Source organism: Plecotus auritus (assembly GCF_963455305.1).
Source record: "Plecotus auritus genome assembly, chromosome: 3".
NCBI classification, from domain to species: Eukaryota; Metazoa; Chordata; class Mammalia; order Chiroptera; family Vespertilionidae; genus Plecotus; species Plecotus auritus.
The window spans coordinates 105903892-105923291 of record NC_137772.1 but is presented as its reverse complement, the minus strand read 5'-3'; the positions used below and the strand labels follow the sequence as shown (position 1 = coordinate 105923291).

The 19400-nt window shown below is 36.6% G+C and overlaps 1 protein-coding gene across 2 annotated transcripts in view; it reads right to left on the bottom strand.

The window, feature by feature from the left end:
* NBEA (neurobeachin) overlaps positions 1–19400 on the bottom strand; it is a 954039-nt gene that overhangs the window by 753722 nt on the left and 180917 nt on the right. For both annotated transcript variants that reach the window (XM_080658500.1, XM_080658501.1), the window contains exons 9-10: positions 12726–12923; positions 11995–12128 (exon numbers count right to left, since the gene is read on the bottom strand). In XM_080658500.1, the coding sequence (XP_080514626.1) occupies positions 11995–12128; positions 12726–12923 (332 nt within the window). The remainder of the gene's footprint in view (positions 1–11994; positions 12129–12725; positions 12924–19400) is intronic.

Sequence of the window (19400 nt, the reverse complement as noted above, 5' to 3'; positions counted from 1 at the left end):
ACTCAAAGGAGTTACTCTACATGAAACAAAGAACAGAAGGTCACAAACTACAAGTAAGGTCACCAAAAACGTCACAGTTTAAACGGGGATAATTTGTGACACAAAAACATAAAAGGGGAGGGGAGTTAGGGTCTGAACTGGCAAAGGAGGATGAATTTCACCTAAACTCAAAAGAAAAAATACCATGGTATATATGAACTTTATTTTTTATAAACCTAATGGCAACCAACCACAAAAATCCTCAAAACAGGACACAAAGCTTAAACAAAGAGGAAATAAAGGAAAGAAGTATGGAATACCACCAAACAAAAACACAAAGGAAAAGAACCAATGGAGGCACAGACTACCAGAAAACAAAAGATAAAATGGCTATAGGAAATCCTCAGACATCAATAATTACCCGAAGTGTAAATGGCCTGAATTCACTCATAAAGCCAGAGTAGCCGAATGGATCAAAAAAACGAAACCCAACCAAATGCTGCCTACAAGACACACATCTAAGCTGCAAAGATAAAGGTAGATGCAAAGTAAAAGGGTGGAAAATGATTCTCCAAGCAAGTAACATCCACAAAAAAAGCAGGTTTAGACATACTTAAATCTGACAAAATAGATTTGAAGATAACAAGAGACAAAGATGGACACTTTATAATGATAAAGGGAACATTACATGAAGAAAACGTAACACCTCTTAATATATATGCACCCAACCAGAGAGTACCGATATATATCTAATAACTACTTATAGAGCTAAAGGGAGAAACACATCAAAACACAATCATAGTTGGGGACCTTAATACTGCATTGACAGTTCTAGATATATCAACCAAACAGAAAACCAATAATGAAATATTGGCCTTAAATGACACACTAGACCAAATAGACATAATTGACATTTATAGAACCTTTCATACCAGAACATCAGATTACACCTTATTCTCCAGTGCACATGGAACATTCTCAAGGATAGACTATATGTTAGGTCACGAAATTCCCATCAACAAATTCAAGAAGACTGAAATTATATCAAGCATATTCTACAACCACAATGCCTTGAAATTAGAAATCAACTGCAAAAGGAAGTAAAGAAACCCACAAATATGTGGAGATTAAACAACATACTACTAAAAAAAAATTGACTAGGTCAAAGAAGAAATAGAAGAAGAGATCAAAAGATATATAGAGACAAAAGAGAATAACAATACAACACATCAAAACATCTGGGATGTAGCAACAGTAGTAATATGAGGAAAGTTTATATAATTATAGGCCTATCTCAAGAAACAAGAGAAATACCAAGTAAAAAACCTAACATCACATCTTAAAGAACTAGAAAAGAAGAACAAAAGCAACCCAAAGTCAGCAGAAGGAAATAATATAAATTAGAGCAGAATTGAATGAAATAGAGAACAAAATAACTATACAAAAAAATAATAAAACAAAAAGCTGGGTCTTTAAAAAGATTAATAAAATTGACAAACCCCTGGTTAGACTCACTAAGGAAAAAAGAAAAAAGACCCATGTAAACAAAATCTGAAATGAAAGAGAAGACGTCACCACAGACATCACAGATATAAAAAGGATTATATTAGAATATTAAGAAAGATTATATGCCACCAAATTCAATAAACCAGAAGAAATGGATAAGTTCCTAAAAATATATAATCTTCTTAGACTAAATCATGAGGAATTGAAAAACCTAAATAGACCAATCAGCAGTGAGGAAATTGAAACAATCATAAAAAACCTCCCAAAAAAAGAACATTCTAGGACCAAATAGCCAAATGTTTAAAGATTTAAAACCTATCCTTCTCAAAAAATTGAAGAAGAGGAAATACTTCCTAACACATTTTATGAGGCCAATATAACCCTGATACCAAAACCTGGCAAAGATAACACAAAGAAAGAAAACTATAGACCAGTATCTAGGATTAATACAGATACAAAAATCTTCAACAAAATACTAGGAAATCAAATACATAAACATAATACAATGCGATGTAGTAGGATTCATTCCAGGTGCACAAGGAGGTTTCAACAGACACAAATCAATCAATGTACTACACCATATTAACAAAAGAAAGGATAAAAATCATATGATTTTATTAATAGATTCAGAAAAAGCATCTGAAAAGACACAACATACATTTATGATTTGAACACTCAATAAAATAGGAATAGAAAGAAAGTATCTTGAACTAATTAAGGCCATATATGATAAACTGACAGCTAATATCATACTCAATGGTGAAAAACTGAAAGCTTTTCCTCCAAGATCAGGAACAAGACAAGGATGTCCACTCTCACCAGTCTCATTCAACATAATGCTGGGAGTCCTAGCCAGAGCAATAAGGCAAGAGAAAGAAATAAAAGGCATCCAAACAGGGAAGGAAGAAGTAAAACTGTCGCTCTTTGTGAAAGATTTGATTCTGTATATAGAAAAACTTAAAAGACTCCACCAAAAACTATTAGAAACAACAAAAAAATACAGTCAAGTTGAAGGATACAAAAGCAATATGCAAAAATCCATTGCCTTCCTAACAACAAAACTTCAGAAAAAGAAATTAAAAAAAAGAAAAAAAAAGAAACACACATTCCTTTGCAATTAAAACCGAAGAATAAAACATCTGGAAATAAACTTAACAAAGAACATGAAGGACCTATGTACTGACAATTATTAAAAAGAGAGTGAAAAAGACAAAACAAAATGGGAAAAAAAATCACGTCTTGGATTGGAAGAATCAACATAGTTAAAATGGCCATATTACTCAAAGCAACATACAGATTTAATGCAATCATCATCAAAATCCCAATGTCATTTTTTAAAGAAATAGAACAAGAAATCATCAGATTTTTATGGAACCATAAAAGACCCCAAAGAGCAAAAATAATCCTGAGAAAAAAAAAGAACAAAGCTGGAGGTATCACACTAAGTTCAAATTGTACTACAGAGCTATGATAATCAAAACAGCATGGTATTGACAGAGATCACAGATCAATAGAACAGAATAGAGAATCCAGCTATAAAACCACATGTATGTGAACAGATAATTATCCACAAAGGAGTCAGAAACACACAATGGAGTAAAGTTAGTCCTTCAATAAATGGTGCTGAAAAAAACTAAAAAGGCACATGCAAAGGAATGAAACAGGATTACAGTTTGTCCCCAGGTACAAAACTTAATTCAAAATGGATCAAAGACCTACATATAAGACCTAAAACAATAAGTTATATTGAGGAAAATATAGGTACCAAACTTACGGACCTTGGTGGTAGAGAACATTTATTAACTTGACCCCAAAGGCAAGGGCAGTAAAGGCAAAAATAAATGAATGGGACTGTATAAAACTAAAAAGCTTCTGAACTGCCAAAGAAATAACCAAAATAAATAAATAAACAACAAACAAACAAAACAAAAAAACAAAGAGGCAGCCAACCAGATGGGAGATGATATTTCCAAACAATAGCTCTAACAAAGGTTTCATTTCTAATAAAGAACTCATAAAACTCAACACCAAACAAAACAACCCAATCAGAAAAGTGGGCAGAAGACCTGAAAAATACACCTCTCCCAAGAAGACACATGAACAGTCAATAGATACATGAAAAGATGTTTAATCTCACTAGCCATTAAGAAAATGCAAATCAAAACTGCAATGAGATACCACCTCACACCTGTTAGAGCAGCCATTATCAACAGGACAAGCAATAACAAGTGTTGGTGAGGTTGTGGAAAAAAGGGAACCCTCATTCACTGACACTGGGAATGTGGACTAAAGGGTCCCTGGTTTGATTTTGGTCAAGGGCACATGTCTAGGTTGCAGGCTCAATCCCCAGTTAGGAACGTGCATGAGACAGCCAATCAATGATTCTCTCTCATTATTTTTTTTTAAATATATTTTATTGATTTTTTACAGAGAGGAAGGAAGAAGGATAGATAGTCAGAAACATCGATGAGAGAGAAACATCGATCAGCTGCCTCTTGCACACCTTCTACTGGGGATGTGCCCGCAACCAAGTTACATGCCCTTGACCGGAATCGAACCCGGGACCTTTCAGTCCGCAGGCTGACGCTCTATCCACTGAGCCAAACCGGTTTTGGCAATTCTCTCTCATTATTGATGTTTCTAGCTCTCTCTCCCTCTCCCTTCCTCTCTGAAATCAATAAAAATATATTTAAAAAAATAAAAGGCAATAAAACCCCAATACTAAATTAACTACAACCTCCTAATTTTAATTTTTATGTTAATTTTTTTTTTTTTTTATAGATTCCACTCACTGCACATAAGGGTCATCACATCCAGGAGAAAGGAAGGAAAAGAGCCTAAATACCTGGGAGACTCGGTATTATACCCACTTTTTCATTAAAAAATATTCTGAAGTTTTGAGATTAAATTCATAAATATTTAGGCATATGACAATATTCCTTGTAAAAACAAATAATACTAATTTTCTTTTTAGACTGTATGATTACTATAAAATTAAAATAAAGCAATTTACTTATTTTCAAAAGAATTTTAAAGACATAGAGAAGTTAAAAGAAATTAATACTATTCCATAATAAAATAACAATGCCTTCTGTAACATGATATGATTGAAATACTGAATGACAGATGATGTAGATATGCAAACTAGAGGAAAATGAAGGCAAGAAGTGCATTAAAGATTGTGTTATAAACTAAAACAGCACAAAGTAACACAGCATTAAAATGGATTTCACTAAATTTAAAGGAAATGTTTTATTGAAGAATTATTGTAGAAAATTAATTACTTATGAAAAACACTCTAAATTATATAAGTACTATAAACTTTATTATTAGATAGCCTCTGTGCAGACTTCTTGGAATAAAAATGACTTGCCTAACCAAGAAGAGAGAACAATTTGAACATCACATTAAAATGTCCCTGTTTCAGGCAGAATGCTTACTCTATTTTTCACTCTTTACAAATTAATTTGCTCAGTGAATTCAATGTAAGTTATATTTTACCCTCATTAAATCTCACTACACAAATTATTAAATTTTCTCCTCTAATAATAGTAGTATCACAATACTTCAAAGGCATTTTTTATCTCTTTCATGTGAAAGAATATTTTCATTACTAACTTAGTAATCTTTACAAAACAGGAAAACCAACAAATATGCATATTAAGAAGTGACAGATGTACATTTCTGAAAACTATAAAAAAGTAATATGATTTGATAGGTATATGTTCAAAATATTTAAAAACTTTTGGAAATTGAAATAATAATTATCTTCTATATATATGAACAACAACCTCCACAGAAAAGACAACCATTATAAAAAGTATTGATCTCACTTATTTTGCTTACTGAAAGCAATCATATTTCATTTTTATGTCAGTTGGTCTAAAATTAGATAATCAAATTTTGACATTATGTATATACTAGGCACTTTTCCTTGAACAAGAATTCAGGAAACATAGCCAGAAGGAAGATTTTTATGTCACTGTGAAGTTTAAGAAAAAAATCTGTATTAGGTAGTTAGACACTGAAATGTTGAAATTTTCAGGTAATTTTGTTGGTTTGCATATAACTAGTTCTAATTAGTACTTTACTATGAAACCTTTAATTATTAAGGGGGCTGCTTAATTATTAAGGAGGCTATACAATTCAAGAAAATTACTTTAATAACTGGTTAGCAAGGTATTTTTTGGGGGAGAAAATCTTGATTTAAGTTCACTAACCAAATTAATGACCCATTAATATTCATATTACCAGAGTATTCTCAATGATAGCATTACTAACATCAATGTGTTAAGGGATTCTCTAAATTATTTTTTTCACAGAGTAGAAGGGAAGGAGGGGGTTAGAAAGAGAAAGAAACATCCATGTGAGACACATCCATTGGTTGCTTCCCACAAGTGCCTCAAGTGGGGGCTGGGAGTGAACCCACAACCCAGGTACACATGCTTAACTGGGAATGGAACCCAATATTCTTCAGTGCACAGGCCGATGCTCTAACCACTGGGAAAAACTGGCTAGGGCAAATCTTTTTATACATTATATTCTGTCAGGCAGTCTATCAAACTACATATTTCATAATAAAAATAAAAACTTTTCTGAGAAAAATATTTATATACTTCTGATAATTTATTTATCACTTGAAATTCATTTCTGGTTTATATAATTTATCAGAGGTAAAATAGCATTAAAATAAGTTTTAGTACTATAAGACTGTATCATATCAATAGACTTACCAATATTTACTGAGGAAAGAAAGAAAGAAAACTCATTAAATGCCTACTATATACCAGGAACTCTGACACTTTACATATACTATCTTATTTAAATGCATACTACAATAAAGTAAAATTGGTATTATTAAAATCATTCCACAGCTGGCAAAACTGATTCTCGGTGTTGTCTGTAGTGGTTTCCAATGAGGGCTCTAGAGTCCTCATTCAGGAATAGTGCGCTGGTTCTAATCTACCACTTGGGTCTCTGGGACCTTGAGCTAGCTACTTAATTTTTCCCTCCCTCATCAGCAGAAAAGACAATACAATTACGAACAGTGACTGGCACATAGTGAGTTATCAATAAATACCACGCGCTACTACTACCACACACCCTCAGACATTTCCATCTCCTAAAATCAGATAGTACATAACAAAACATCAGTTTGTCTTAATCTGTATTACACCCAAAGAAGACCAGCTCATCACATCACACTGTCTCTAATGAAAACTACTCTTTTCATATATTTTTTGTCTGTCTTGTTAATCCTCACCTGAGGAAAATTTTAGATAGAGTGGAAAGGGGGAAGGAGGGAGAGAAGAGAGAGGGAGGGAGGGAGAAGAAAGGAGAAAGGGAGAGAGGGAAAGAGGGACATAAGGAGAGAGTGAGGGGAGGAGGGAGAGAGGGGGAAAAAGAGGGGGCGGGGAGAGAGAGAGATGAGAGACACATCTATGTGAGAGAGACACATCGATTGATTGCCTCCAGGACACACTCCAACTAGGGCCAGGTATGGAAGCTACAACTGAGGTACCTGCCCCTGACCCTTGACCAGGAATCAAACCCACAACCCTATGCTCTAACCACTGAGAACACTGCCCAGGGCTTCATATATTTTTAACTGCTTAACATAAAAAGCCTATTTATACCTTGAGACAAAAAAACATTTTTTCAAAGAATTTCTTAAGTCACACAATGAGGAAGATTTATTCTGTTTTGTATCATCCATAGAATTTAATAACATATATTCTTAAAAAGAAGGGGTGTAGGCCAAATTTGAGAAGAATATGTCATTTGTATTCATTGGGTATGATAATCCAAATCAAAGGAAAATGAAATTTCTAATATACTGAGTCACTCTTAGACACAAAATACAGATGATATGATTATTTCAAGATTAGAGTTATGCTTCTTAATTTATTAATCTGCTCATTATTTTATTTATTATTTTTTATTTTATTGATTTTTTACAGAGAGGAAGGGAGAAGGAAGGGAGGACAGTTAGAAACATCAATGAGAGAGAAACATCGATCAGCTGCCTCCTGCACACATCCTACTGGGGATGTACCCGCAACCAAGGTACATGCCCTTGACCGGAATCAAACCTGGGACCTTTCAGTCCGCAGGCTGATGTTCTATCCACTGAGCCAAACCGGTTAGGGCTACATTATTTATGTTTTATTGATTTCAGAGAGGAAGGGAGAAGGAGAGAGAGATAGAAACATCAATGAAGAGAGAGAATCATTGATCAGCTGCCTCCTGCATGCCCCCTATTGGGGATTGAGCCTGCAAACTGGGCATTTGCTCTTGACCAGAACTGAACCAGGACCCTTCAGTCCACAGGCCGATGCTCTATCCACTGAATCAAACCAGCTAGGGCCATCGGCTTATTCGTTTAGTCATTAAGTATTTATTAAATGTCTAGTGAAATGCAATTTGCATAGTTAATGCTCTCAATAGTCCCTTGACTGAGAAAGATCAACCAGTATAATATAAAATACTACTAGTCCCCAAGGAATGATAAAACATCCAAATAGCTTTGGTCACTTGGGCAGTATTACTCAAGGTGATCATGCTGATTGAGAATCATTATGAACAGGATAAAATCACAACAGTGACTATATATTGGCCTCATTTACTTACTAAAACAGATCACATCAACAACACTGTGTGTGTTGCCACATGTTAGTTAACTCAGTTCAAGAGTATTTACTCCTTTGTTGGTTAGTTATTTTATGCCATGCTCACGGCTAGCTACATGTTAAAATAAAAGTATGTAGAAAATATTTCTGAAGATCTAGAGTAAGAGAATAACTATACAAAATCTAAAAACCAACTAAAGAAAATCATCTTAAACCAGTCCAAGCTTTGTTTGACCTGGTGTTTTTTGTTTGACTCTATTCAAAACTTGAGTTAATGCCCAGCCAGTGTGGCACAGTGGCTGGTCATGGTTTGATTCCTGGTCAGGGCACATGCTTGGGATGCAGGCACCATCCCCAGTGGGGGGTATGCAGGAGGAAGCTGATCGATGATTGATGTTTCTCTCTCTCTCCCTCTCTCTTCCTCTCTGAAATCAATAAGTATTATATAGATCTATATATATAAAAGCCTAAGCAATGGTTCAACTGTTTGACCGGTAGCTATCATGCACACTGACCACCAGGGGGCAGATGCTCAACGCACAGGCATGGAAACATGGAATAGACTGATGAATCTCAGAGGGAAGGGGAGAAGGGAAGGAAGGAAGAGATTAACCAAAGATCTTATATGCATATTAGAGGCCCAGTGCACGAATCCGTGGGGTCCGTCAGCCTGGCCTGTGGGGATCGGGCTGAATCTGTGCACTGGGCCTCTGACATCCCCTGAGCGGTCCTGGATTGCGAGAGGGTGCAGGCTAGGCAGAGGGACCCCACCGGTGCACGAATCTGTGCACTGGGCCTCTAGTATATACATATATTTAAAAACATGAGTTAAAGTCCTCAATTTTAAGCCACTCTATCTAAAAAATGGATAGGATCATTCAAAAGAAGTTTTGATCATTACAACTAAAATTCAAAATAAAAGTCCTACTTAAATAAGTAAAAAGAAGTTCAAATATAAAATATGGCCCCTATAATTCTTAAGTAAGATAATATATATTTTAAATATAAAACTATAGTATTTCAGATAATCTTATAGATCCCCTAGCCCACACTCATAATAAAAAAAAAAAAAAAAATCATGGACTGAGTGATTAGTATGTTGAGCTATATATTTTATCGTAATTAAGCTAAATAATCCAGTAAACTACTAATATCCCTATCTTATAATGGTGGAAACTGAAGCACAAAAAAGGCAATAACACACTCAGAGTTACATTAATAAGAAATAGTAAACTTTAGATTTGAACCCAAGTCTGGCACACATATAATAGTTGTATTATGAAGCCTTTATGATAAAACAAGCCACAAAAATTCTCTTACACAAATAAAGCCTACTTATAAAGGCTCCAGGAAATAAGATTATTATTTCAATAAGTTATTTTAATCCTAAACCCTTTATATCAAGTAAAACTCATCAAAGTTTATAATAATGGCACAGTAGTGCCAATAAAAGTTGTCTTATTGAAAAAGAAAAAAAATTATTAAAAATGACTACTGAGTGGAGGAAAGTACATGGGACCTAAAATGCTTCAATTTGAAACACAGAAGGAAAATAACTTATTTTAGATATTTGCTCAATTTCTCAAAAATGTGATTAAGAATTAGGTAATATTGCAATTTTTGGCATGTACTTCATTTGAACTAATTTTCCAAAAAAAAAAAGTCTTTTGAATTTTATCTGGAAAATAGATTTTCAAACAGATTTTCATTCCCACACAATATTTTTATTTTGACTAAAAATAAGATATAGGCTATTTCAAGGTCTCATTAATAAATATGGATTTATTATTTTCCCAGAAAATATGAAATTCTAATAATGCTTACCCTATCCTGTAGCTAAGACTCAGTGTTCTTCAAATAGAGAGAGAAATCACATTTAACAACTTGCATGTAACATTTAAAACCCAAAGCCCTTATCACTGATGTACACATGTCTATAATGTTCATTTTAAAACTTTAAATGACAAAAGATTATATGACTGATGCACACAACTGTCCACAAATAAGTGAACCTCACATATCAAGGGCTTTTGACACAATTAACTAAAAACAGTAATTATGTTTCATCTTTTAAGAATTCAAAACAGCACAGGGTAGCTTGGAATTGTGTATGTATTATTAAAAAGGAAAGTGATATCTGTATGTTCCCTATTGGCTATAAGCTAAGAACATACATATCACTGAAAAAACTGAAGTTATTACAGAGAAAATTTAAAATGAATTATTTAAAGTAACTTGAAACAAACAAATCAAAATGAAAATCAGAATGCTGAACCTTTACACATTGATAATAAAATAAATACAATTTAAATACCAAAATATAATGTAAAAACTAAAATGAGTTTTAATGACAGGCAATGAAAAATAACCATGTGTGTTGGATGAATGAACCAGATAAACTGTTAAGTATAATTTTAGCATTAAGATTTTATAATAGTTATTTATAAAGATATGTTATTGTGGATAATTTTAGTTATAACATTTCAAACAGCATAATCTTCCTAATATTTCTTTTTGCAAGCAAAATAATTCCATTTCAGGTTAAAATAATTATGGACAATATTAATTTCATAAGGAATTTTAAAATTACACATGGAACTTTCTACTGGCTACCTCATCTTCAACTTTTTTTCATAGTGTTTACTAAGTTTTTAATTACTGATCATAATGTGTACTAGATTACTTATATGATAAAGATAAAACATTTTTAATTGAAATTCAGGACTGGAATTTAAAGTTTTATTTTTCCAAAATGCTGATCTGCCTGCCAGTGAAATTATTTAAGACCTCATACAAAAGTAGTATGATAATAGGACATTCCTCAGGATTCCAGGTCACTTCAAAACTTCAATCTTTATACTATACTGATATGAAAGAAAGCATGACCTATGGACGGGAGCTGAATTTTATAAAGGTACAGGTAATATTTATATTTATATTTATACCCACAGGAACAATATTAATAGCAATAATACAACAGAATTTTGTTAATAGCTAGATTAGATAATAACTATGAGAAAGTCATGTTATATTTCAGAGGACTTTAAATTTTCCCATCTTTGCTTCATTCACTAGTGTTTTCATCAATTCAAAAATGAATGATTTCATGTGCATACTAATGAAGCATTCCTATATTACTTTTGAAGTAGAAATTAATGTTTGCCTATGAAACTTTTCCCTTAAATTCTCTAAACATAGCAATGTACAAACCAAAATAGCTGTTAAAATTTACATTTAACTTCTTACATATATGATTCTTACATATATGATTTACATTTAACTTATTAGAGATATGATTAAATCAGAGTTTTATGAATGAGATATTTTTAATAAAAAGGAGGGAAGCTACAAAAACAGAAATAAACCTACTTAGAAGATATTGAATTTTTATAGACACAGATATGCCACTGGTTAGATTTGAGCTCTCAAACATGAATTATATATAAAGAAAAGCTAATATCTGTGCTACTCTTATGATAACAGCATTATAAAATAATATCAGTATTTAAATTATGTAACTGTTATTAAATATTATTCTTAAAAATGAACTTTACCCTAATAATTTTATTTAACCTGACAGGATTTCTCATGGACAATCCAATCTATGAATATTTGCAAAGGATAATGTTGAGAGTAATATTTTTCCTCAACTGTATAATGTAATCACTATGTTTCGTCTGATAAGAATTTTTTATTTATAATGAAGGAAGTCACTCCTCTTTAGGGTTAAATATGTATCTGCCTTACTCCTAAAAAACTTTAATTCAAACTCTAAGAATAAAACCCAAATATTATAATACATTTTTACAATGCCAAGTATACCATGTGTAATCTAAGTATGTAAAAAATATAAAAAATTACACATTCAAAGAAAACTTACCAGACAGTTGTTTCTACTTGACTGTCATTGAGCTGTCGATTGTCCAGTTGGGCAAAAAGTGGGAAAAGTACTTGAATCCCTCCGACTGAATGAATTGCACTATGAATTGAATGTGTTACTATAGCTTTCACATCCTACATTCAGAAAACAAAAATGTTGATAACATTTCTGAAGCATAATGTTATCACTATATCCTTGTTCCAAATAACTTTGAAATACAATTAAATAACATTAGCTAGACATTTTAAAAACCTTCAATTATACAATTTTTGATGCCCATATAAAATAGAAATTTGAAATCTTAAGTTGAGAGATTTTTTACACTAAAAATATGAAGTTATAAATCAAGAGATTTTTATAATAAGAAATACTGTTAATGGATTTAAAGATACTCAAGGAATTTTATGTTAGGGAGATATACACTACTGTTCCTAAACCAAAGTATATTTTTATATTAACAACTATCTGTTCAGTTAACCAACTGATTTTATTTCAAAGGCTGTAGAAGATATGAGATATCAGAAATGACAGATAACCTATTAAGGAGACAAGTCCAAGGTAAAGTATATTGCCCAAAAAAAGGGAAGAAGGAAAAAAAGTCACAGAACTAGAAAACCAAAAAGAAAAACAAAGAGCAGTTGTAGATTTATAGATGAACAATGTTTAATATGTAAAACAAAAATACTGTTAACCAGGATGAGAACATGAAAACTAAGTTACTATTCACCCACCTGGAGCATTAAAGCATGTGGGGAATGCACAAAAATTGATGCGTTTTCCTTTGGTGAGGATTCCAGGCATAGTTGAGCATCAGTGGCCTTGGCATTATACGTAAATGCAATACTAGTTGCAAGTTTTCCATCATACAGAACCTGTTTATGATGTTCTGCCAAATGAATATCACTCTCAGATTTAAACTTGAAGGTGCTCTGAAAAAATAAAGCTAAGTTAAATACTCATTTTAAAGGCAATATACAATAAAACCCTAAAGTTTTAAAGAACAGAAACATTTAAGGTAAAAAACTTGTTGTGACCCTTCCACGCATTAATCCGTGGTATTATTTTTTTACTCACTTCAGTTCTATAAGAGTTAAATTTTATTACGCTAATAAACACATCTTCATTTTCTCATTCTTATTGTTTTTTACTATAAACTGTTTTTATTAGAAAACATCTAAAACCAGATGATATTAAATGTAAATAAAATTTTACTTTAATAATCTATAACATAAATTTTTCTTGTTATTACTTTCAAGTGTACACACACACACAGTGCCTGGCACATGAAAAACTTCTATGCAAGTTTATCAACATATTGAATACCAACAACGTTACTCCACAAAAGCCTAATTAACCCCAAACAGAAATTCACATTACCACCTGTTAGAATGGCTATTATAAAAAAGACAAATAAGAACAAGTGTTGGGGAGGTTGTAGAGAAAAGGGAACCCTCCAATTCACTGACATTGGGAATGTAGACTGGTATAGCCACTATGGAAAACAGTCTGGCAGTTCCGCAAAAAAATAAGAATAAAGTCATCATATGATCCAGCAATCCCTCTCCTGGGTATCGACCCAAAAACTGGAAAACAAGTATTTGCAAAGATATATGCACCCCTATGTTCAATGAAGCCTTATTCACAGTGGCCAAGACATGGAGATAACCAAAATGTCCTTTGATAGAGGATTGAATAAAAAAGATGTGATACATATGTACAATGGAATACTATTCAACTAAAAGAAAAAAACAAAATACTGCCATTTGTGACAACATGGATAGACCTATTACACTAAGTGAAATCAATCAGTCAGAAAAACCTAAGAACCATATGATTTCACTCACATGTGTGATATAAAATTGAAACTTGTGGACACAGACCACAGAGTGCTGGTTACCAGAGGGAAAGGAGTGGGAAGGCGGTGGTTGGTGGAGATGAGCCTAATATATGGAGTCAGGAGATGGTTTGGTTTGGGGGGTGGGCACACACTACAATATACAGATCTTGTATCACAGAAATATAAACTTGAAACCTATATGGTCCTATTAACCAATGTCACCCCAATAAATTTGATAAAAACTTTTTTAAAAAAGATTATAAACTTAAGAAAAAACATATTACCACTTTAAATAAGAGAAAAAATAAAAATATACCAGCTGTAATAAGAAAGGTATTGTTAGAAATAGTTAAAATTTCTCTGCAGATATGAACCCGACAATGACAAACCTTTGCAACAATCACGTTATATGTATTACTAGTGGCCCAGTGCACGAAATTCGTGCACAGAGGGAGGGTTCCCTCAGCCCAGCCTGCACCCTATCCAATCGGGACCCCTTCGGGGATGTCCGACTGCCGGTTTAGGCCCGATCCTCTCACAATCTGGGACTGATGGCTCCTAACCGCTCACCGGCCTGCCTGCCTGATCGCCCCTAACTGCTTCTGCCTGCCTGCCTGATCACCCCTAACCCCTCTGCCTGCCTGATCACCCCTAACTGCTCCCCTGCTGGCCTGATTGCCCCTAACTGCCTCTGCCTCGCCCCACACCCGGGACCTGGGCTTCCCTCCCTCTGGCCAGCCACAGGCACCCAGGACACCCAGGCCAGCCGCAGCCACAAGGGACCGTGGGTGGGCAGCTTTGCCCAGGCTGCAGCCACAGGCACCAGGGACCACAGAGTGTGCGGCTTGTCCCTCTCCTGGGCCAGAAGCACAGGCGCAGTTGCTGGCACCCGGGACCTTAGTGCAGGTGGCTTGTCCCTCTCCTGGGCCAGAAGCACAGGCGCATTTGCTGGCACCCGGGACCTTAGTGCAGGTGGCTTGTCCCTCTCATGGGCCACAGCCTGGCTGTCCCCATTCCTCTCTCCCCAGTGTTGAGTGTCTGAGCCGTTATGACGTTATGGCATGAGGGTGTGACTACTATTTGCATATTAGCTCTTTATTATATAGGATTTTAATTTGTCACGGTCTATCTTCAAGTGGATATTATACCACTTCACATCTTGTATAGAAACTTCACTGTAAAAAAATTTCATTTTTCCCAGGCAATCTTTGTGCTATTGTTGTCATGTATTTTACTTTCACAGATGTTATAAAACTGACATTACATTATTATTTAAGTAGTTAATTATCTTTAAATATATTTAAATACTAAGAAACATATATTTTTTCCTATGCATTTACTGTCTTTGGTGTTTTCCATTTCTTGGCATAGATCGTTATTTCTATCTGGCAAAATTTTATTTCTGCTTGCAGGACTTCTTTTAACATTTCTTACACTACAAATCTGCTGGTGAGGAAAAAAATTCAATCTTTTATACATGAAAAATATATTTTAACTATTTTTAAAAATATTTTCACTCAGTCTAGAATTATAAATTGAGAGGATTTCCCCCTTGTGAGTACTTTAATGATGTTGCTCTACTATCTTCTCTGTTACACTGTTTCTGATGAGAAATCTTTTGTAATCCTTATGTTTATTCCTGTGTATAGTGTGTCTCTTTTCTTCTGACTACTTAAAAGATTTTTCTTTTCGTCATTGGTGTTGAGCAATGTTTTTTGTGTGTCTTGATGTAGCTTCATGTCCTCTGCTTGCTATTCACTGACCTTCTTTGATCTGTTTATATTTTTTACTATATTTTGCTAAATTTGGAAATTTTTGAATCATTCTTTCTTCAGATGATTATATATATACAAGTTTGGGTCTCTAAAGGGGGTTGGGGAGGAAGAGGAGTGAACCAAACCGTAGAGTCAGGACCTCGGCAGGCAATAGAGTGTGGGGGCGGCCAGCAGGGCCATCCCTGCAGTGGCCAGTTCATGACCAGTTGCCTGAGACTGGCTCGTTTCTGGGCTGAGGGGTTTCATGCATCTGCTCCGTGATGCCCAGCAGTGTGGTGCCCGTTGGGGCTGTGCGTAGCTTACGGGGAAGGCACAGCCTGGGGAGTTGGAGCCTTGATCCCGCGCAGTAACCAGATCCGGGCATTGGGAATGTGGCCAGTTCTCTGCACCCTGAGTAACCCCACTGTTGCGTCCCCGGAGCAGTCATGGTGCCTTCTTCCATCACAGTCCCCTAAGCTCACAGAGACAGGTTTGGGTGAACGGAACATGGAAGACTCCTGGGTGAGAGCAGGAGCTGGGTGCTGGCTGGGGAGGCGGTTGTGTGGGTTTGCGTGAAGCGCTCACAGTCACAGCTTTGGAAGTCTCTTTCTTAGTTTCTCACAGAGCTCGATGGTGAGGAAATGTAGGTCTTGTCCTGCATTGCGGTTTCTGGGGGAAACCTCTCCTTTGGGGGTGTCAGAGGGGTTGGCCGAGAGCACCTGCGGCAGAGAGACACCTTCTCCCGTAACCTCTTTGCAGACGGACTGGTCGCCAGATGCCCGGGAACTGCTCAGCAGACCCCTGCTGTTCCACAGAGTTCTCTGAGCAGCCGTCCATCTTCCACGGGAAGAAAGGATGTGTGCTTGTGCAGTCACTGCCTGGTCCCGGGCTGGTGGGGGCACCCCGGCCCTGGACGTGTTCTCCCGCTGGGTTCGCAGAGGTCGGACAATCGTTGTCCAGAATTTCCTTATTTAACAAAGAAAGTTAAGTTCCCAGTGAGTCCCCTGGTTAGAAAGGGAGGGGATTGGGGAGAGGAGGAGGAGCCGAGCTGCCTCTGCCCTGCCCGCAGGAAGGCGCAGAGCCCAAGGCATGATCTCCAGCCCTCTCACCTCCCCGGGAGGCTGCTTCCAGAGAGACCGTGAAGGCCGGCCCTGCTCCTATGTCCAGGTGGGTCTAGAAAGCAGGAGGCAGAGCCGTGCTCTCACCTGGGCCTCGGGGCAGCGGCCTCCTGGTTCTCGGCAGAGACGTGGGTCTGACCACTCTTTAGTGGTTGGAACCGCGTGTAGGAGACGCCAGCACAGGCACTCCCCTGGGAGGCAGATACAGCGGGGCAACCATCTGACCTCATTGCCTGGATGACAACGCCAGCATCCTGCCCCGCCCGCCACAGGCCTGCTTTCTTTTTCGGGTTAATTTGCACACTCACTCCTGATTAGTTGGGGGCATCACAGAGGTACGGTCAATTTAGATATGTGGCTATTTTTAGTATAGATAGTATTAGAGATATCTTGCATCCTCCCCTCCCCACCTTAACCCATCTCCTTCTAGCCCCTACCCACTCCTCCAGATCTTCCCTACCATATTGCCTATGTTCACAGGTTATGCATATAAATATATTTAGTTCTTTGGTTTATCTCTTCCAGTCCCTCCAACACCACCTGGAGTTATGTCAGTCTGATCCATGCCTCCATGCTCTTATTTTGTTCATCAACTCATTTTGTTCATTTAATTCCACAAATATGTGAGATCATGTGATATTTGTCTTTCACAGATTGGCTTATTTCACTTAGCATATTTTCCAGGTCCAACCATGCTGTGCCAAAGGGTAAGAGATCCCTCTTTTTTTATAGCTATATAGTATTCCATAGTGTAAATGTACCATAGCTTTTAATCAATTCATCTATTGGGCTGTTTCAAAATCTTAGCTATTGTAAATAATGCTGCTATGAACATGGGGGTGCATATATTCCTTCTGATTGGTGTTTTGGGGTGTTTAGGATATATTCCCAGAAGTGGGATCCTTGGGTCAAATGGAAGTTCTATTTTTTTTTATTTTTTTTGAGGAAACTCCACTCTGTTTCCCATAGTGGCTGCACCAATCTGCCTTCCTACCAGCAGTGAACTCATGTTCCCTTTTCTTCACATACACTCCAGCACTTGTTGTTTGTTGATTTATTAATGGTAAGCCATTCTGACAGGTGTGAGATGATATCTCACTGTGGTTTTAATTTGCATTTCTCTGATGATTATTGACGTTGAACATTTTTTCATACATCTCTTGGCCATTTGTATGTCCTCTTTGGAGAAATATCTGTTCAAATCTTCTAACCATTTTTAATTGGGTTGTTTGCCTTCCTTTTGTTGAGTTGTATGAGTACTTTATATATTTTGGATATTAACCCCTTATGAGATGTATCATTGGCAAATATGTCCTCCCATACAATAAGTTTCCTTTTCATTTTGATAGTGGTTTCTTTTGTTGTGCAGAAGCTTTTTATTTTGATGTAGTTCCATTTGTTTATTTTCTCCTTAGTTTCCTATGTCCTAGGAGATGTACCCATAAACATTAGCTATGTGAGATGACTGAAGTTTTACTGCTTATATTCTCCTCTAAGATTTTTATGGTTTCACTAGAGGCCCCGTTTACGAATTCGTGCACTAGTGGGGTCCCTCAGGCTGGCCTGCGGGATTGGGCCAAAACTATCTCTCCAACATCCCCCAAGGGGTCCTGGATTACGAGAAGGAGGAGTCCAGACCAAGGGATCCCATGTGCATGATTAGGACCAGGGACAGATGCGGGAAATTGGCCAGCCGGGGAGGGACCACAGGAGGGCTCCAGGGTGTGTCTGGCCTGTCTCACTCAATCCCATCAGCCGGACCTACTAACCTACTGGTCGAGCTTCTGCCCCCTGGTGGTTGATAGTCCCTCCCCCCAACTGGTGGGCGGAGTTATGACATAACTTGCATCTGCCGCTGGGACATCCCCAAAATATTCAACCACCAATCAGCACATGCCCAGTGCCCTGGGGCCCACCCCTTCCCATTCCGCCCTGGGTCCCACCCCTTCCTGTTCCCTCAAAAGGCCTCTTCACTGCTCCACATGTTGCTGTTCTACCAGGCTATACTCTGTCTGCGAGTCAGCCCGGTTGGGTCCTTCCTTCTTCTCCTCCCCCTACTCTAATCCTGGTTTCTCTACCTCCTCTGTAATGAATCTCGCTCGTCAGTGCGAAATAAACCTCCTCTTTAACATGTCTTAGTCTCTGACTCCCGTTTCCTGCCCCTCAAACCTTACAGTGGTCAGTGCACATCATAGCAACTGGTCGACCAGTTGACTGTCTGCACCCTGGTGGTCAGTGCACGACGTAGTGAGCGATTGAGCGACCTTAGCATATCGTTAGCATATTATGCTTTGATTGGTTGAACAGCCAACCGGATGACCAGACACTTAGCATATTAGGCTTTTATTATATAGAATGCACTACGTTTAAGTCTTTTATCCACATTGTGTTTATTCTTGTGTATGGTGTAAGTTTGTGGTCTAGTTTCATTTTTTGCATGTATATGTCCAGTTTTCCAAACACCATTTGTTGAAGAGACTGTCTTCACTCCATTGTATGCACTTGCCTCCTTTGGGAAATATTAATTGACGGTAATGGTGTGGGTCAATTTCTGGGGTCTCTGTTTTGATCCTTTGGTCTATATGCCTGTTATTGTGCCAGTACTAGGCTGTTTTGGTTATAATGGCTTTGTAGTATAGTTTGATTTCCAAGATTGTGCTCCCTCCTAACCCATTCTTCTTCCTCAAGATTGCTGCA